Source organism: Miniopterus natalensis, chromosome 4, assembly GCF_054644295.1.
Source record: "Miniopterus natalensis isolate mMinNat1 chromosome 4, mMinNat1.hap1, whole genome shotgun sequence".
NCBI classification, from domain to species: domain Eukaryota; kingdom Metazoa; phylum Chordata; class Mammalia; order Chiroptera; family Miniopteridae; genus Miniopterus; species Miniopterus natalensis.
Genome location: NC_142084.1, coordinates 60,246,577 through 60,267,527, shown reverse-complemented (window position 1 = coordinate 60,267,527; position 20,951 = coordinate 60,246,577). Strand labels below are relative to the sequence as shown.

The 20,951-nt window shown below is 49.3% G+C and overlaps 1 protein-coding gene across 1 annotated transcript in view; it reads right to left on the bottom strand.

Moving 5' to 3' along the window:
* Positions 1-1,974: 1,974 nt before the first annotated feature.
* The window catches only part of SCARA5 (scavenger receptor class A member 5), a 96,864-nt gene continuing 77,887 nt past the window's right edge, over positions 1,975-20,951 (bottom strand). The window contains exons 8-9 of the mRNA XM_087815976.1: positions 7,668-7,862; positions 1,975-4,096 (exon numbers count right to left, since the gene is read on the bottom strand). Coding sequence (XP_087672102.1) covers positions 3,960-4,096; positions 7,668-7,862 — 332 coding nt within the window. The 3' untranslated portion in view covers positions 1,975-3,959. The remainder of the gene's footprint in view (positions 4,097-7,667; positions 7,863-20,951) is intronic.

The window sequence follows — 20,951 nt, the reverse complement described above, 5'->3', positions numbered from 1 at the left end:
ACGCTTTAACCACTGAGCAAACGGGCTAGGGAGAGACTTGTCTGCTTTAAAGCAGTTGGTATTTTCTGATATTATTTTCTTGCTCATCCTCAGGTTAACTCAGCTAGTACTAGGGAGAAACGAGCAAGAGGCCTGGGCTGACCTCTGAGAGGAGCCTGAGTGGGGGAGCCCCCCCAGGAAGCTGCCCTTTCCACAGCGAGCCTGCCGAACCCTCGCCCCGCGCTGCGCTTAGCAATGGAGACTCTTCTCTTATGATTCCGTCTGACCAGAAAATACCCATGGGAAGAACTTGGCATCAGGCCACGAGAGAGTATTTAGCAGAGGTATCCTTCCTCTGTCATAACCAGAAAGTTGTCCAAAATACTTGAAATGTAATTTCAGACATTGGACAGCAGGGAGCACAAGACTGTGATCCCTGGGAAAAGGCAACCAGCGAGGTGAGCCCCCCCTGGCCAGGCTTTCTGTCCAGCGGCGACAGTGAGGGGAACCCAGGGTCCAGCCTCCTCACCAAGGGGACAAAGGTTAGAGAGAGGGGAGCCCAAGGTGGCTGGAATTTGCAGGGCACAGTATCTGAAAGTAGGGGGCTATGCGGAGAAAGGTCTAGAAAGATGCACAGGGTTCCCAGGAGTTGGTGGCTGAACGCGAATCTGTGCGAAGCCCAGGGGTCTGCTAGAACAGCTTCCGAGGACGTGCCACGACCGAGATGACCGAGCTCATGCACGACTGAGGCTAGTTCAAGCTCCCTCCCTGCAGCCAGGTGGGGCATGGCCCAGGGGACTGAAAGGCCCTCGTTGAAGCTCCTTAGCGCGTTCAAATTGGAGGTGGGCTGGTGGAGGGGGACAGACGACAAAGTTCCAGTCAGTCAGAACCCCGTCTCAGCTCCAGAAAGCTCCAGATGGAGGGGAAGGAGGGGGGGGAGGTGGAGAGGGGAGAGAGGGGAGAGAGGGGGGAGAAGGGAGAGAGGGGGGAGAGGGGAGAGAGGGGGGAGAGGGGTATTCTATGAAGGGTTGAAGGGAGAGCAGGTTTAAAAAGATAAAGACAAGTGATTCGCTCATTGGACATTTTACAGAAATGTGAGAATAACTGTCATAAAACAATGTGGCTGAAGAAACCAAGGGGTGCCGATGGTGGGGAAAGTTCTAACATCTTTCCGTGAATCAAGCCCCCTAGAGTGGATGGTTTAACCACAGCATACGTAGGCCCCGAAGGTTGTCCCTCACAGGCGTTTGAGATGAGGGCATCAGTAGTGCCTTGTAGACGTCAGAGAGGGCAGGACAAGACAGGCTGCTGCCCTTTCCCATGGGGGCTGTTTACAGAATAGGAAACACAGTGACTTGGGGGTGGGTATCGCCTGGTTTTTAGAGGAGAAAACCAGGACGCCTCCTCTGTGGATTTCCAGAAGTCAACTTTTCTCTGTTGACTCCCTTTACCAAATATCATGGCCCATAGCAAGCTTGGGGCCATTAGATAGATATTCCCAGAGATGTCAGTTATGAGCATGTGGCCAGGGCTATGCAGTGGCCTGGGCCATCCCCATGCACTGCTCAGGTCCTAGCCTGGGAGGTCCTGCCTCTCATCAGGTTAGTAGGCTCAGCGACTTCACAGACCTTGTACCTAAATCTGGATGGTCTTCTTACATGTGAAAGATCTCCAGGTAGAAGCACATCCCTAGGTAAAAACTCTGGAGATGTGAGGAAAGAGACAAGTGTTTTTTCCTTTACTGACTACAAAAGCAATTGTCTTATAGGCCGGGCCTTGATTACTGTTCTGTTGCTTGGGACCCTTTCCTTAGGTGATCAAACAAGGCTTCAGACATCATGCTCCACCATGTCCTTGGTCTGTGTTGTTTACTGTCCTCCAGAAGTAATAAGGCACCTTCTTATAAGATGTCCATTCCACCACAGTCCCACTGAGAAATGACCCCACCATCTCACTGGGTTTTCATGAGAGAAAAAAAAAAAGGTGATATGAAGCTTGTCAGTGACATGTTCTTAGCTTTATTGAAATTTTTTCTTACAAAAGGTCTGATGTATTTTAGGCCAGGCCTAATTTCCTTTAGTCCCTGAAATACAGGTCCATGGGGATTTCCATGTCCTCTTAAGTAGGTATGTAAACTAGTAGACTTTTATTTTAAGGTTCAAACACTTATCACCATCATTTTTATTTGATGTAAAACAAGACTTGTGTTTTCCCAAATGAAAAGACCAACTAAGAATGTCTTCTACGGAGGGATAACTGGGAATCTACTTCATTCAATGTGACATCTTTCCACCTGTAGTGTTTTTTTAATACAAACTTTGCAATGTGCTGAGCTATGACGTAAACAGTGCCATGTTTATATATGCATACATATATTGGCTCTGGAAAAAATGCATGAGTACATGCGAGTTATGTAAACATAGCAATTGGTCAGAAGGAGAGTCTCTGATCATTAGGACATTGATGAATCAGAAGCACATGGTAAGCAAAGAGCAGCCAACAGCACATATTAGTTCAGTTGTCAGCCAGGAGCTTTGTTGGGCCCGCACCTGGAGGGTCCCAGGTGCCACCTTCCCCAGGCAGGCTGATGCTCACCGGATCTAACAGGTGGCTGCGTGTCCGAGGCCTGACTGAGTCTGCGGCTTCCCCAAGTGCGGTGGGTCTGTGCTCCCTTGCTACCACGTAGCTCTCCTAGTCCTAGAACACATCGATGGCTCGGTTTGACCTCCCTCTTTTGTCAAAAGCAGAATATGATACCCCCGTCACCAGGAGAGGGGTACAGATTGAGGATTTGCAGAAGCCCAGGGCCCCTTCTTCCCCTGGAGATTATAAGGAGTCCTCATTTCCTTCTACTCATATAGGACCCATCAGGACACATGTTCTCCTGACCACAGGATCACACCCAAAGAGGCCTGAAAGGTTCAATATCATTACCTCCTAAGAGCTCTGAGACACAGGAGACTTGGCTTTAACCCTGGCTGCCCGATGACTGAGTGTTGGTCTCTGTTTAACACTGATAGCCCCAGGTCACCCTCCAAACCATCCTTCCTTCTATGTGGATGGTTGGCCTAGAAGCCAGTCATGTCTGATCTTGCACCCATACTTCACAGGCTTAGGAGTATGTAACCTTCTAGGCACACAGGTCTCACACCCGAGCTTCTTGCTCAAGCCTAGCAAAGACACCCAGAGGTTCAGGCGGAAACAATGGTCGTAGTCATTCTCGATTTTAGGACTTACGGGCCAGATGAATGCAGGTAAGATCTTACTTACCTAAGCTGACATGCCTTGCAGAAATGCTGCAAAGTGGATAAATAAATTCTCCACCCAAGGTACTATGTAGTACACAGGGTGGTCACTCAACACATGCTAGTTTCACTCCCCTTCTCCGAAATCAAGTTAATTCCTGCAGGTGACTTGCATTTTCCTCTCACTCCTATAGCTGTCCCTTCCCCAAACTAACAAAAGGATGTGGCGGCAGTGCAGAGAGGGGAAAATGAATCATCCAGAATTGTCTCTTGCTGGGAAGGAAGATGTCAAAACTCTTGGCTGAACCGAGGTTTGGGAATCATCTGAAGAGTGAATGATCTGTTATACCTCCCTCCATCTCCACTGCGGCATTCGTCTCTAACATAGTCTCAGCAGTCACCTGTGACTAACAGACCAAAGGGAACATGGATATCGAGGCCTGATGATGGTGCTTAGAAAGCTCGGCAAAATGGTGATCCAATGGACCAGGACTCCGCATTCTGGAGCTCTGGAGGAAGGGACAGACAGGCAGTGGACCCCAGAGTTACAGTTTGGAGCAGGTGTCCAAGAGGAGAATGAGGACAGGCCACTGCGGTCCTGGGATAGGGGTGAAGGGCAGGGGGATGCTGGACTGGGCAGGGCAGAGGTGTGGTCAGGGGAACCCCAGTGAACCCCCCCCAGGAATGCAGGAAGGGGGCTGGGCAGCAGGGCCTGGACCTTGGCTGTGTCCACTTTCAGGGTCTGATGCATGTCACCCCGGCATCCTCAGCATGTCCACAGTTTGTCACCCCCCACTTGGAGAAGTTGCAGCGGAAGATGGCATCCTCTGTGCCCTTGCAGGCGACATCATCCATCCAAATCCTCCCTGTGCCTGCGGAGACAAGTCAACACAGTTTCTTAACAGATATGCAGGAGAGCAGGACAGAAGAGAAACAGGAGCACTGCTGTGAACCCCCCCCAGGAATGCAGGAAGGGGGCTGGGCAGCAGGGCCTGGACCTTGGCTGTGTCCAAGCTCTCCTAGGCTGTGCTGGCAACTCTAGTGGCTCCCACCTGCCCTTTCCACCCCATCAAGACCAAATACTTATTTTCTGGGCTCAGTTTCTTGAGGGCAGAATAACAATAATTGATAGTAGTGATGGTCGTATTTTCTATTTCCTATGTGTCAGGCATCTTACACATATGATCTTCGTCCATTCCCACCACAATGCTGTGGGACAGGTATTAACAAACCCATTTCATAGATGGGAAAACTGAGGCTCAGAAAGCACTTGATGCAAGGCTTCTCAGCTTGTAAGTGGCAGAGTCTGAACTCAAGCCCAAGTCACTTTCCAGGCCCACACTTTATATGAGACACTGCATAATTTTGAGATATGACACGTTGCAGTCTTTGTTGATGAATACTCAGGCAGAGCCAGATCAGAGGGACAATGTCAGGCAGATCCTGATTGGACAGATCCAATGTCCCATTACCAAGTATTTCAGTGCCAATAATTATCTTCAATCTTTTGAAGTTTAACCTAGATGGTTCCTATTCTATGAGCCCCAAACAATGGTACTGGAATGGCAGAGCACCCCAAAATGTAACAATATAACCAGACATATATTTGATGGCAGGCAGAAGCATCCCTAACCATAGTACTTAGGTCAGCTCCTCAAATATAAGGTCCCTAAGACAAACTATATGAGTTTTGTCTGCAGTCAGCTCTGTTCACCCAGATCTTAAGGGGATTAACTGCAGATCTGTAAGTGCCCATGCAGAGGAGCCATTCGATGGCTTTTCCAGGATTGTATTTGAGCCTTAAGGGACATAAACTTGGCATTGAGGTCCCTCAAAAATGTCAGGGAAATAGGGCAGCTTGGTGAGGCTCCAAGAGGAAATGGAGAGGGCTTGTCTGAGGTCAGAGGGGTCAGTGGAGAGGAGAGTGGGCTGCACCAGAAGTCACCTGGAGTCTCCACTGATGAACTGGCAGGACCACCACCCCATGGTTCTGGTGGGCTCTCTGGGCTGATGACTGTATCAGACCCTACATAGTGGGGAGCCCATTTGGGGGCTCTCTGCAAGGATGGCTGAGCTTCGGGGCTGCCATGGAAGCAATGCTTAGAGCTTTGCTACTCAAAGTGTGGTCCTGGCCCACAGCATGGGCATCACCTAGAGCTTGTTAGAAATGTAAAATGTCGGGTCCCGCCCTGGACCTACTGAACTAGACTCTACCTTTTAACCAAGTGGTTCTGCGTTAAAGTATGAGAAGCACTGGGACACAGAATTAGGGCTTTGCAATATGGGACAGACCTCGATTCAAGTCTTGGGAAACTGGGATGGTTGGTCACTCCAGCACTCTAGCTTGTTAGGTCTATGAGCCAACACCCAAAAGCATGAGGTTAAAGGTTATGAAGTGGGTTTCAATGTTACTGGCTGTGTCAACCTGAGCAAGTCAAATGAGATCATAAATCGTCCCTACATTCTGATGCTGGCCTTGCCTCCTCCCCTCTCTCAGCAGCCAGACAACCTCACCTTTTAGAGGAATTGTCAGCACTGACAGTTAAAACCTTAGAACTGTCAATCTCGAACTGCATGGGGGGAACCCTAAATCAACCTCATGAACTAATATTTCTGTTATGCAGAGATCTGCAGTATCTGTTGTCACAGGACTGCCGAGCAGTGAACTGGGGAGAGGTGGGAGGAGAGGCCTCCTTCCGCTGTCCTCTCAGATGCTGTTTCTTCAGCAGAACCTCTTCCCTGGCCAGATACCCTGTGCCTCTTACACAATAAACCCTTTAGGCCGAGCAACAACTTGCAGATTAAATGTCTCCTGGAAAACACATCAGTTTACAAATTACCCAGGAAAAGGCTGCAGGCCCAAGAGCAATGTGGGATTCGTCACACCCAAAACAAATAAAGTACTGAACAGGCCCCAGGTTAACAGTCCAAATGTGAATAGAGGATCATGATGGGCGAAAACGTGGTGCAAATTTGATGTGACATGGAAGCAAGTCCAGCTTCCCACTGACTGGTTTACAGAATCAAGTTGCAATTTTAGAACTTCTCCACCTGTCATATGATATAAAAATCAAGGGGAAATGAAAAAGGCCACAAAGTCTCAGTTTTAGGCTAACACTGCCCATGACATTGAAAGGGCCCATTTTGGCTTCTTTAAAAGAGTTCATGATTCCGCCCCCCCCCCCCCCGCCCACCAAAAAAGTTTTTACTTCCACTTATTAGGAAGAAGTCTTCACTGGATTCAAACACTGAAAGTGAGGACTGTTCCCACCGTTTCTGTTCCTCATGCAAACAGAAATGGAGGTTTTTCTTGAAGAAAATAGGCTGAAATCCAGTCCAAGATGTTAAGTTGGAGGCAAGTGCTCTGCCCCGGTGGGCTGCCCTCCTGGAGCTGGGCCCTTTGAGCCCTTTGTGCACTCTGGCCTTTGAAGTAGAGAGGCCAGTATGTGTGGGGTCAAGTGGCCACTCTCCGCCAGCTGTCACAACAGATTTCACCAAGAGTCACTTTTGGTCAATGCGATTGTCTTGGTCTGCCTGGGCTGCTGTAACAAAGCACCACAGACTGGGTGGCTTACAAACAATAAGCATTTATTTCTCATGGTTCCAGATGCTGGAAGTCTGAGACCAGGGTGCCAGCACGGTCAGGTGAGGGCCACCTTTCAGGTTTAGACTTCTCTGTCTCCTCACAGAAGGGTGATAAGGGAGCTCATAGGGGTCCCTCTTATGAGGGCACTAATCCCGTCACAAGGCTCCACTGGTGACCTGATCACTTCCTCCTCTCCTAACGCCATGTTGAAGATTTCAGCACATGGCCTGGCCGGGCGTGGCTCAGTGGTTGAGCGTCGACCTGGGATCCAGGCGATCAGGGTTCGATTCCCAGTCAGGGCACATGCCCGGTTGTGGGCTTGATCAGTGACTCTCTCATCATTGATGTTTCTGTCTCTCTCTCCCCCTCTCCTTTCCTCTCTCTGAAATCAATAAAGATATATTTAAAAAAAGAAAAAGAAAAAAAAAAAAGAAGATTTCAGCACATGAATTTGGGGGAGATACAAATATTCAGTCCATAGCAGTGACTGAGATCTAAGGGACAAGATTCTGAGCAAGAACTGCAGCAGCCCATAGTTGGGATGGGGAGAAAGGCAGCTGTGAGCAGTGACCAGTCTGGATGTGGCCTGGCTCCATTTCCCTATCTAGACAGGACATGTGGCCCTCCTCTCATGCCATACCACAAGTCGCTGTAGTCATTCAGCACGGTCAGAATTGTCCAAAGACAGGCCCGGCTTGCCTGGGGGACAGTGAGCTCCTGGTTGCAGGGAGTATCTGGGCAGAGGCCAGGTGACACATGGCAGGATTGCTGCAGAGGGGACTTGAGCTTTGGAGAGGAGACCACTCCTAGGACTCCTGGGACTTTTCCCTGTGTATTTTTCCTCCGGTGTACCTTACCTTGCCCGAATCGAGCAGTCCGGGACACCTCCTCTGCGCCACGAAAGCCCAGCATGCGGCACACCACGTCCCCATCCTTCTTGTCCCAGCCATCATCGCACACGGTGCCCCAGCGCCGGTCATGGTACACCTCCACCCGGCCCTCGTGTGGGCCCGAGCCATTCACCAGTCGGATCATTAGCGCTTCCAAGCCACCTGTTGGGAGCAGCCCACAGTCACTGCTCTGCTCTGGATACCCCCCTCCCCGGGTCTTCCCTGATTCCCCTCTACCAATCCCCTCCTGCACAGGGAAGGGGGGCTAGGGCTACAGCCACAACCGAAGCTGTGGCCAGCAGACGCCATGGTACCACTGCCCTTATCAGCCTTCTCTCTCTCTCTTACTTTCTTTTAATAGAATTTCTTTTCTTTTTTTTGAAAATTACAGTTTACATTCAGTATTATTTTGTATTAGTTTCCACTGTATAGCACAGTGGTCAGACAACCATGCACTTCACAGAGTGCTCCCCCATATTTCCAGCACCCACCTGGCACCCTACATAGTTACTACAATATTATTGACTCTATTCCCTATGCCGCACTTTACATCCCCGTGACTGTTTTGTAATTTCCAATTTGTACTTCTTAATCCCTTCACCTTCTGCACCTCACCCTCACCTGCCCCCCTCTCTGGTGACCAGCATCTGTTGTCTGTATCTATGAGAATAGACTTTACTTTTTTAGAGCAGTTTTAGGTTCACAGGAAAATTGACAGGCGGATACAGAGGTTTCCCATACACCCTCTTGGACCCCTACACTTGCACAGCCTCCCCCATTATCAACAGTCCCCCCAAAGTGGTACATTAGTTGCAATCGATAAACCTACATTAACACATCATAATCACCCAAAGTCCATAGTTTACGTTACGGTTCACTCTTTGGTGGTGTACGTTCTATGTGTTCGGACAAATGTATCCACCCATATAGTATCATATAGATTAGCTTCACTGCCCTAAGAAAATCCACTGTGCTCTGCCTGTGAAAATGCAGATTCCTGGGCCCACTCAGACCTACTGGGTCATAATCTTGGTGGCAGTGATCAGGGATCTATATCTTTCACGTGTCCCAAATGATTTTGAGGTCATACATGTGTGTGGATGGTACCGGGAGTGCCAGGCTCAGATGCTCTGTAATGCTCCATTCAGTTCCAGTGTTCATGGTTCCAATACCAGGGAAGATGTCAGAGTTGTATTTTTTTTTTTTTTGCAGCCAGAAATCACCTGGGACATATAGGGTGGAGGTGGGGACACTGTACTGTGACACAGTGGCAAGTGGGGTTGGGGAAACCCCAGAATATTCTGCACAGGGGAACCAAATGAGCCACCAGGAAAGCGTACCACTCCCAAGATGCTAAAAAATTACAGGGCAAAGACTTTCAGAGGCTCCTCAAAGTGTTCGATGCCATTTTCTATGCATCCCGCATCTCTCACCATTCTCTCCATTCAAATTTATTAAAAACACAAACTCCCACTAGGTTTGTGAGGATGAGCAAGAGAACACACAAAATCGAGAGATGGAAAACCTGGAGAGAAGCCGGAAGGCAGAGGCCAGGTCTGAGACAGAGAAACTCCCCCAAAGTTAATAACGCACTAACCTGGGCCAGCAGCAGCAAATGAGGCCTGGCCTCTGGCTGGCTGGGGGCTTGGCCCTGGGTAGGCTGTTGAGGCTGAGACGTCAGCCTTGATTTCTCACAGACCTGCTCACCTCTGTCAGCACCTTGCCAAGGAGGCCTCCAACAGAAGTCTTGGTGGGGGTCATAGTAGCAGGAAAGTGGAAGGACGATGCTGTGGGTCCAAGCAGCCCAGGCAGAGTTCAAGGCATCGGGCCAAAATAATAGGAAGAGGCTGGTGCAGGGTGGGCAGCCAGGACTGACGTTGAGACTCTCCCTTGTCCTCTCCGCTCTGGCCAGCCTGAGCTCACTCCCTTCGCTTCTTTGTGTAGTGAAGTCAGTGACTAACCATCCCTTAGGGGCCTGGTCCTGTTCTAGGAACTGTGGGCACATCCAGGAACAAAGTCTCTGCCTTCATGGTCTGCTGTTTTAGTGGGAAAGATTAACAGTAAAGCTAGAAAACAAATACAGCTATGCCCAAGGACTGATGAGTGCATTGCTGGGAACAGAAACAGAGGAAGGAATGGAGAGGAGTGGAGGCCCCATCTTGGATGGGGAGACCTGGGTGGGCTTCTCCTTGCACCCCCACAGCACAGACAGCCAGATATTCATAGGGCGGGGCCTCTGTTTTTTTCCTGTTGCCCAAGATTTGGGGTTACAGGTCCCTCACTTTTACACAAAGAAGCAGACAGAGAAGAATCCCTTCAAATCAAAGCCGAGACCGGAATCAGCGCTTCCTTGCCTTACTATGTAACCATATGGGAGGAAGCTGATGTAAGGAGCCCAGGGAACTAGCCTTTTCTAGCTGGGCTTCCTCCCTGTTTCCTCTCAGGTCAGAAGTTTGATTATTTCACCTCAAGTTTTCTGGAGCATTGGTAGTTCTAACCACTGTGTGGAGCTTTCTGCCCAGCTGCAGCACCAACCATAGAACCCACCTCCTCATTTCCTGACCTGCTCTACCCACCCTGCCCGCTACCCAAGCCACCAGGGCCAGGGATCAAGCCTGCGACCGAGGTATGTGCCCCTGACCAGAATCTCTTCAGTCTGAGGGCCGACTCTCTAACCACTGAGCAAAATTGACTAGGGCTACACTAACATAATTTTTAACAGCTCAAAGCCACATCCCTTGGATGGCCCTAGCCTCCCTTAAAGTCCCTGCCTGAGAAAACTCAAGGTTATCAAAAGAATCTACTATTTGTCCAGCCAACATCTAAAGATAGGGCCCTGCCTCTTAGCCTCTTTGGGTTTCATAGGGACCAACCCCCTTCCTGCTTTTTGTGATTTTTCACTTCCCTGACTCTACTGAGCCCCCACTCACCCCCTTCCCAATCTCCTCATTGTCCCTTTCAAATGCCCAGTCACCTCTGTACAAATCAAAATTGAGTTCAGTTTTCTTATTGCAATTGTATATTACTGATTAAAATCCATCCTGACCACTTTAACTATTATCTGGCTTTGTTTATCTTTAACATCAGATGTGACAAGACGCATTAGACAAGCTGGTCAAGGTGCAAGCCATGCTCGCTGCCCACTTCCTTACACATGGGTAAGGCCATGAGTGCTTGGTCTAGCTCAAAAGTTCTGTCCAAACCACCATGATGATAATTGGCAGGACCACCTAGATTCCCTTAGGAGTCTGAGCTGGGGGAAATGGAGAGAGCTGAGCAGAAGCAGAAGCAAAAAGAGGCAGGGCCAGGAATTAATGAGCCCTGTTGAAGATGAGACACTGCAGTGAAGACATGAACCCCTAGTGCCGAGGCCCCAGAACTGCCTTGGGTCGGAATCACCTTCCCCTTCCAGGCTCTGCAAGGCCCACTTATATTATGAATCCTGATCTTCTATAGGCGGTGTCCTTACCATAAGCCCTCATTACTTGAAGTGACCCAATGAGTCCTTGGTCCTTGCCAGCAAAAATACCCAAAGAGAGCACCTGTGAATCCAACACGCCAATCTAAGGGCTTAGCTACTTGTCTCTTGGGCCCTGGGTGGATTTGGGAATTTGGATGGAGGAAAACATGGTGGGGGTGATCCCTGTGGGGAGGCAACAGGGAAGAGAGGCTGGGTCTGTATTTAGGCACAGGTTTGAATTCTGGCTCCACTACTGGCCAGATGTGACCTCTCAGGGGCGGTTGGGAGCAGTAGTATGTGGCACGTTATGGGCACCTCTCACTGTGAGCTCCCACCCCTAGCCGGTCAGCTCGTTGCCCAGCAACACATGGGTCAGCTCTGAGGGGTCTTCATGAGTTGCTGAGGATGGCTTGGATACAGCGGCCCAGAGCAGGAGTATATCCTTGAAACCCTCTTTGCAAAGCAACCCTGCTGCATGGCGAGGGGGGTCAAAAGGAGGCTCACCCTTCCAATTGGGTTACTCTCCTCCTAACTTCCTCTGCTCTCCCCAGGGCACAGTTCCTGGCTCCTTAGCATGTTAGGGGAGGGGCCCGGGGCTTTGGCAGAAGACGGGCTCCTGCTGTCAGCAACTTTCTGCTCTCTAATGTGAGCTGAACGTGAGTCCTTAGGCAAGGCAGCTCTGGAATGGCCTTGGAATGTGGCGCTAGGGCTGAGGCCACTGTGGAGCTCCCAGCACAGACCTTTACAAATATCATATGTGGGGATCTACTTCTCAAAATGAGTGTATCTTTGTTCTCTTTGTCTTATAAATACACGTATAGGAAAAGCAAGGTCCTAGACAAAGCAGGCTGGGTCTGCCCCAGACTCCCTGGCTTTGACTATTGAGTTACAGAGCTGGAAGGGGCTTGAGCGACCCCCTCCCACTTCAAACACAGGAATCCTCTCCGCTCTGCGCCACGCCTAACAGCTGCTCATCCTGCCCCTGGGAATGGAAGGGAACTTGACAGTATCTCTTGGGAATCCATTCCAGGATTTTAAAACCAGCATCTGATTTTACTCACAGGGTGCTGGTATCTCCAAATGGCTCCAGTGTTTCTTCATCTAATTAGTCCCTACCTTTGTTTTACTCTCTATGCTTTGGGTTTTGGTTTTGTGCTTATAATAGGAGAGTGAGATGTGAAATATCTTCCTCTTTCTCCATCAACTGGTGGGAGCACAACTGAGGGGGTGGCTTCATTACTCAGCCCCTCAGTGGGTCTAGGAGGACAGCTGAATGGCCAGTGGTTACCAGCTCAAGAACTGGTTTCCAGGGCTGGGCTTGTCCACACCTGGCTCAGAGCCACCCTCAAACCCAATCTCAACAAAGCCAGGTCCTGGGTGCTACCTAGGAGAGATTTCAAGTCAAGGATGGACAGTGAAAGGAACTAACGTATACTCAGCTCCTCCTACGTGTCAGGCATGTGCGAAGTGCCTCAGCACGCATTTTCCCATTATTCTTCACAACAGGTCCGTGAGTTAGTTGTTACGGCTCCCACTTAACGGAAAAGAAAATGAGCCCAGAGAAGTCAAGTAATTTGCCGATGGTCGCACAGCCACTACAAGGTGGAGCCAGGGAGAAGAGCAAAGTCCTTTCATTTTCAAACCACACACATGACTGTCAGACTGAATACTTAAGACAAATATTTCATAGTAGCCGCCCCCCCCCCCCCCCCCCCCCGCATAAGATACCTTTCACCTATCTCCAAACAGCCTTACAGGATCTACAGTAATTAGTGTCTTTAAAAGCAAGGAAAAGAGCCTTGGATTCTTGGTTCTTGGCCCTGGGTTCATGGAAGAATCTCCTGGGACACTTTGAAATTTACCAAGGGGGGCGAGGATAGTTTCCAATAGTTCACAGTGATGTAAATGCACTGCCAGGGCTGAGAGCACTGTTTGAAGGGATCAATTTGGGATCAAGTCCCAGCTACACAGCTGTCAGGCCTTGTGAGTAAGGCATATAGATGCCACCCCCTCTGGGAGGGTTTCCTGACCTGTGGCCCCAGGAAGTGCTCTCCAGATATGAGAAATGTTACACTGCCATTCCCTCTTCCAAGCCTTTCTCTGCTCACCAGTGTAAGCCCCGTGAAAGCCACCACCATAGCACCCCTGTGGTTCACCACTGCAGCCCTACTTGCAGGCAGGGAGCCTGGCACACGTCAGTGCTCAACAAACTGTACTGAATGGGCGAGTGAGGGAGTGAGTGAGTGAGTGAGTGAGTGAATGAATGAGTGGGATTCACAGACCTTTGGAGGGGCTCTAGGAACATAACTGATGCCTAAAAAGGCTTAGAACCCGCTTTGCTGTGCATCAGGAGGGCCCCAAAGCCCAGAGAACTTTGCTTCTAAAGAAAAGGAGAGGAGGGAAACCCAGTCTGAGCCCAAAACATCACAGCTCCTTTAGGTTTGTTTATCCTGACTTCCAGGCCTCTGCCAAAGCAAAACAAGTCGAAAGAAAGGAGGTTGTGGAGAACAGAAATAAACACATGGGGCTGGGAAAACAGGCTCTGATTTTCTGCAGCTGCAGAGTAGAGCCCAGGCCATAATCTGGACCAGCTGCCCACTAAGGAAGTTGAACTTTTATTCTCTGTGAAGAAAGAACTCCCCATGCCCTCAGCCTCCTGCAGCCTGGGCCTCCGAGCCCCACCTCCCTGAGGTGGAGAAAGTTGGGCTGCGTCCTTCTGTAGACATGATATTTCTTTTCCCCCCTGATATCCACAGGAAATGTGGTTCTTATGGAAGGACAGCAGCCATCCCACAAGCAAACTAAGGAATTTCTGGTCAGGCTCTGCTGGAAGGCATCACTTTTAAAATGTGGTCTGGCCTGTGGGTGTGCTTTATAAAATGCTATTTCCTAATGGTAATTAGGAAACTTAATATGCTCTTAATATGGTGCTCTGTGCCTCTTCAAAGAAATTTTGTTAGATGGTCTCATTTGATCTTTTCAGTCCTCCTCTAAGGTGGGTGGTATCATACCCATTTAACAGGCGAGGAAGCTGAGACTCAGAGAAGGAAAGTGACTTTCTCAAGGTCACAGGACAAAGTGGCCACACCTGAGTCTCCAGACCCACAGCCCATGGGGCCACTATAGTGTGTCTTTGATTGTGCATCACACTGGGTGCTTGGGCATCTCTGCGTAAAAGATGTAACAGAAATGTCTCCCAAGTTAACACTGCACTAATCATGCTGGATAGGTTTAACTGTTGACTCACCCGTTGGTCTTCCCAGTTCTACTGCAGGTTCTTTGGAAACTGGCAGTTAGTCTTGGCTGATTTTACTTCTTCAATGCCCTGATCATGCTGCCTGGCTCCTAGTAGGCGTTCAAGGAAAACGTGTCTGTTCAAGTAGTAAGTGAAGCATTTTTCCTGCCCAGCCCAGAGCCAGGAGCTCTCCACATCACAGTGGCAGGATGTCTCTAAGGCCCAGAAGTTCTGCTCAGAGCTGGATTTATAGGAAGTTACTGGGCAGCTCAGTGCAGAGGTGAGTCCTTGGTCTTGCTTTTGCTCCTGGGGCCTCTCAAAAGGCAGTGAGAGTCATCAGGCCTTTAGTACTAGACAGAAATGCTGTAGAGCCAGGAGAAAGTCAATGATGCTGAGCTCTCATTTGACATATAGCTGTGAGGAAGTATGATGCTTATATGGAAGCCCTTTGAAGGCTTCGTGGACCCACTGCCTAGACCTCTGAGTCCAACGTCTAGAACTAGCGGCCTTTCCTAAGAAGGCTCTTTCACACCCTCTGCCTTCACTCACATGCAGTCCCCACCTTGTCCTGTTTCTTCTCTGAGTTCTACTCTCTTCCAAGTTCAAAGCCTGAGACCCCTTGCTGGAATGCTTCTCCATCCCCACTACTTTCAGTCCTTGAAACAGGACCTTCCTTTAGCACCATGTTGACCACTTTCTAGCTCTATGACCTTGGGCAAGTAATTAACTAACCTCTCAGAATAGTTTACTCATCTGGGATAACCACACATACCTTAGACTCATAGGGGTGGGGAAACTTTTTTCTGCCAGGGGCCATTTGGATATTTATAACATTATTCATGGGCAATACAAAATTATCAACTTAAAAGTTAGCCATGAAAAAAGCTCCTATATTTATTGAATTTCGAGTTCTGCCTGCAGTTGCCTTGGCAGGGCCAGACCAAATGTGGGCCTGGCATTCCCCACCCTTGCTAGGGAGTTACTCTGAAATATACATGAGCTCAGCGAGCGACTGGGGTGGTCGGTTCTCAAGAAATAGTGTTGAACTCAATATAGGCTCCAAGGATTATACTGAGTGACTGAGGGACTAAGGGACTGTGATGAGGAACTCACCAGCTTTTGAGTCAGTGAGGAAACCAGTCATGACCCCCTCCTATCACAGCACCCACAAGACCCCCGCGATATCCACAGGCTGTGCCTCCCTCTTTCACCTTCTTTCTTCCATCAGAACTCTACAACAGGCCCTTTAGAAGAAAGGCTGAAATCCTGGCCAGGGGAAACAAGTCCGTCTAGATAACTGGTTCCAAGTACAGCCCCAGGGTGTTCCCCATTGTCAAGGTGGGGCTGTGAAGTTCATACAGCACAGCTAAAGCTGATTCAGTTATATCAAAAAGACACTGCAGGACCTCCCAGATGGAATCTGCAGTGCCTTCAGCATGCCTTCCTTCCTCCCATCCTCAGAGGAGAGGGTGCAGGGTCATGGGGATTAAGAACAATTCCTGAGTTTATTTGAATTGTTTTCTACATAAGCAGTTTAACCATTCCTGGTTTTAAAGTACGTCTCAACTTTAAACTTTCTTTGTACAAAACCCACATCAAAGACCAGAACTCCAATTCTTCAGTGGTGCTGAGGCATTGTTTTTGGAGAAAGTTCCTTGCTCACCTTCAGTCTGAAAGTTTGTGTTCCTAAAGGAGTTTTCTTGCAGGGAAAATCCTAGAGACCACCACATGTTTGCCAGGGGGGTGGGAATGCCAGTCTCAGCAGGAACTGCCTCCAGGCCCTTCTTGGAAGGATGGGCACAGCGTGCCAGCTAAACACGGGTAAGGGGGAAGATGGAGACAGCATGTGACAGACCCCCTAGCTCACTCATGATAGGTGTTTAGGGAACAAACTGGTTACCTCCACTTGCAAGCATGAAATACCCCACTAGACAGTTGAAAGTGCAAGCCTTCTCAAGTTCCACTTACATGCTTGGCTGCTAATTCTTAACATAAACTCCAAACACTGGCATGTTTATTTTCTCCCAGCTAGACCTCAGCTTTGGCTTTCAGTTGGTTCCTACTCTCACTTAGCATGTATTTAGAAAACAAGCATTAGCGGTCCTGTTAGTGACCTCTTAGCACCGCTACAGCACTGATTCCCAAGGGGGCTTCTTTCTCCTGCCTGAGCTGTTTTTCCTCACTAGGGCCCATGCCGCAGCTCTTCTCTCTGCCCTTTTATAAGACATGAATGTAACAGGGTTTGATAGCTCAGCTGTTCCTAGAAACAGGAACACTATTTCTTATATTGGGTTTGACACTATTTCTTGGGCGTCCCCACCGCACACCCACATTTTACCACCTGGTATCTTCAAGGAGCCAGGACTTCTGCTTTTCCAGCTCTCTCGAATCTGTTTGAAGCTATTGCACCAAGGTTAGCATTAATCTGAACGGAAACGTTTTCTGGACACAGCCATGTAAAAGCTTTCCTGGAGGGGGTCACTAGGAAGCTTTCAGGAAAAGGCACTGGATTTGTTTTTGGAAGGCTTAAGATAGGCTCTTGGCAAACCAGAATGCTCAGAAGGCCAGATCCTATTCTCTGCACAGAACTGGGGAAAAGGAAATTGCGGCCGGGGGAGGCCGAGGGACTGGGTCAGAAGGGGACTCAGGTCTCAGGATTGCTACTCCATGGCCTGTGCTGCTCCCCAGAGCTCACATGTCATCTTCCCACGAACTGTTTCTGAAAAGCAGGACTTTCTAAAGGGGAAGCTGCTCAGACAAGAGGAGGAACAGGAGCAGCAGAGAAACATGAACTTGGAATATAGATTTTCCAGGGGGAGGAAGGGTCTGCCCACCCTGTGCCCCGCACTGGTCGCGGTATTGAGGACCGTCAGGGAAGCTGAGGCTTTGTTACCCCTTGGTCTGGGTCCCAGTCTAGTTCTCTCCCCCGTCAGTCGCTGCCAAGTCATTCCCTGCTTACAGCCCATCCTGGCCTCCCAGGGCCCAGAGGTCAAGCCTGAACTCCTGACCATTGGTCCCCACACACCTCTCTGGGAAGGGCTTTGCGGGCAGCTGCACCCCCTCACCCCTGCACCCACTGTGAAAAGCGCACTCTGGCCTATCTCAGAGCCACAGAGGTGGGTAAGGCAGCCGAGGCTTGCTGAAATAAAGAGCAAACACGGAGACAGGGAAGAGTACCTTAAAAGTAACCAAGAATCGCTAAAGAGGGAATTAGCACCTTCATACTAAACCACTAAGAACACACAGAGTGGCCCATAGGGACCCCACACTGTCGAAGGCCCGGAGGATAAAAGATAACTCAGGATGGTGGCAGAAGGACCCCGGGCCAGCCCCGATCCGTGCCATCTTCGCACCTTATGGACCTCGGTGACTTCAGGCGGGCCTCCCCTCTCTCCCACATGCACCTAACTGTGCCCCCGAACATCACTGTGAGAACTGAGTGAACCGATAAACACAGAAGCTTCACTCCCATAGTGCGAGGTGCAAGCCTGTTGGTAGTGTTACTGCGAGCGGCTCATTTTTCTTAGGAGTGTGGTTTACTTTTAATCATGTTGTGGTTGGGCTATTCAAGTTGCATGAGGAAAACAGGATGCCTATGCACTAAGTGAATAAAGAAATAGGATTGTATACAAAAGGTCCAGAAGCTCTGTCGCTCCTGGCCTGGGGCACTGCCTGCAGCCGGCTGTGCAGGGAGGGCAGGGGGAGAGTTCAGGGGCGCCTAAGGACCCTCTTTACACCCCTTATTCTAAAACAGATAGAAACATCTCAGCAGCTGGGGGGAAACTGTCTAGGAGCCACTATCCTGAACATTTATTTTGAGCCTATACTGCACACTGAGGTGCCCACTGTCCCCTCCTCAAACTTACGTCTCTAAATATTAAAAACACACACAAGATGTTGGACATTTTTCAAGTTTTCTGAGATGCCAATGATAAGTATCAACACGCGCTGGCTTAGAATTAACCCTGGGTCATCCTGCATATATTTTCCATGTGAAACCAAATTGAGGAAAATATTTTAAACAATCTGAGTTTATATCCTGCTTTAAATTCATGCTGTGGGGCTTAAACAAAACTGAATCCTTTACCCACCCCCTAGCTGCAAAAATACTATTTATTTTTCTTGCAAATGGACCATATTCGAGGGTAAAACAAATGTCTTTCTGTCTTGAGATGTATATATCTTTCCTGGCCAAACTCCCCAAAGCCAAACATCTAACAGAATGACTAATATCACCCTTGCCTGAAAAAAAAACACAAAAAAACCTTTAGCTCTCATCAAGCAGAAATCAGGAGATCTAGATTCTAGACCCAGTTTGGCCATGACCTAGCCTGGGGGCTGTTGTCTCTCCAGCTCTCTGTTCTTTCTCCCTGTTTAGTGAACGCGTGGGGTGGGCTTGGGAATGGGAGAGGAGTTGATCTGAAATCCCACCCAACTCTAAAATCCTATGACTCCAGATCAAAACATATTCAAACAATCGCAAGACCTTGTACAAATACATTGTAATATTGACTTAAAACATTGCAAGAAGTCTTCTCTGCAATGCCCTCTTAAAAGGAAACCCCTGATTTCTGATTTTGACCTGAGGAGTGTCAATCTTATTTTTCTCATCAATCTCTTTCATGTAGCAACATCCCCACCTGCTGCTAAAGGTGAGAGGTGTTTGGTAAAGGTTCCATGGCCTCAGCACAAACCAGGGTACCAGAAGAGAGTCCCTCCTCCACTGTATTCCTTTCTGAAGGAGGGTAGAGCTCTGATGCTGAGAACTCCTTCTTCCCACCCATAAGGCCTTATGGGGGGGGGGGGGGGGCTGGGCCCAGGGAATGAGTAACAACCCCCGGAAGTGGGTAGTCAGTGTGGGTCAGAATTTCTGTACTCTTCTGAAAGATGATCCTTGGCTTCTTCCTCAGACCCTCAGTCCCAGGGATATAGTTAATGCCTCTGGGATTGGAGCTCCTTGGAAACATAACCAGGAGTCTCAACACAGCATGGGTTTTATGTGGTCAGAGGCAGGCCAGGGGGTGGAGGCCGTGAGAAGACATAGATCTTAGCTCTGAATTGCTGCACTGGCCCCTTTCAGCCTAAATTCTGTATGTCCAGGTGAGGGGATTTTAAGGAGCCCAACCCTACCCTTCAAGACCAGGGGCCTAGCTCTCATTCCAGAGTCAGATAAATCAGAGGCCTAGGTTCTTGGTTCTGCCTCTGGCCTTGCCTTAGAAGAGTCAGTTCCACACTTGGGGAGTCTGAAAACAGGGAGCTGGATGAATGGTCTTTATTTTTGTTGTCTTACAATTCCTCTATGTCTCCTACATTTCTCTGCATGCTATACAAAGCCTCTCATTGATGGAGCTGTCTCTGCTGAGCCACTTCACTTCCCTGGTCTATCACTGATGGTGACATTTTTGGGTTTCATCACTGGACAGGAAGGAGAGACTTAGAGCTTTGTGCAAGGGCTGTTGTCTGACCTCTGGGTTCCAGTGAGGGTGTAGCCTCCTCACGGCAGGAAAGAATGCCAGCAGTCCCTGAGGAGGGGCTGTCCAGAGCTTACATCAGCCTCTTTCAGTGCAGTCAATAGGCTCCAGGGCCAAGTGGATTAGACGTCCTTCCCCCAAGCTCCCCGCCCATGCCTAGGGGAACCCCACACCACTGTGGCTCAGCTCCCACCTCCCATACTGTGCCCCCAGCCTCCGAGCCCAATCCAAGTGCAGAGCCCAGCCAGCTGGGCCCACAAAGGTAAGTTAAACAGTGACAAAAGCATCCTTGGGATTAGTGGTGACTGATGACCACCACCTCTCCCCGGGCTTGGCGAGCACAGACTCCCTCTCGCCTCTCAAACCAGCTGAACAACAGTTGCCAAAGAGTTCTTGACCAGCACCCCTCTGGTATGTGGGCAGCGTTTCTGATTTCCTTCTAAAGGTCATCTTTCCACAGTTCCTCCCTTCCTGCCACCCCATCAGGAGTTGTTTATTTCACACAGCTAAATGCCATGGTCCTTCTCAGCTACCTTGGCGGCACTCCATCAGAGCGCAGTCAACAAAGAGAGCAGGAGAAGGCAGCAACCCAAAGACAAAGTATGGTGCCCAGCCCAATTCATAAATGTGACTGATATGTCACAGATGTTCTAGATCATATCCAGACTCCCTTCCTTTGCCATCAAAACTTTCCTTTTGGCTTCTGCAGGGTCCAACAGATCTCCTCATCTGGCCAGGACACTCCTAGCTTAGCCTTTGGCTGCCCTTGAAAGGGACGCTAGATAATGCTAGAAAGACTCTGAAACCTATAGATTGCTTTGTGGGTTACAGCACCTAAGGTAAGGTGGGTGTGTGGAGTCCAGGGTAAGTGTAGGCATACGTTGTCCTCAGGTACGTCCATCGCTTTAGTGACAAAGTGCTGTCACAAACATTTCCTCTGTTTGATCCTTAATTACTGCCCCCAGAAAGGGAAAGGCTATGGAAGTAGGAGGCAAGTTGAAGTTTCAGGACACCTTGGAAAAGCGCACTGTTAAGGAGTGAGGTCTTCTGGTCATGCATGACTGGGATGAAAGTGTCATTTTAGG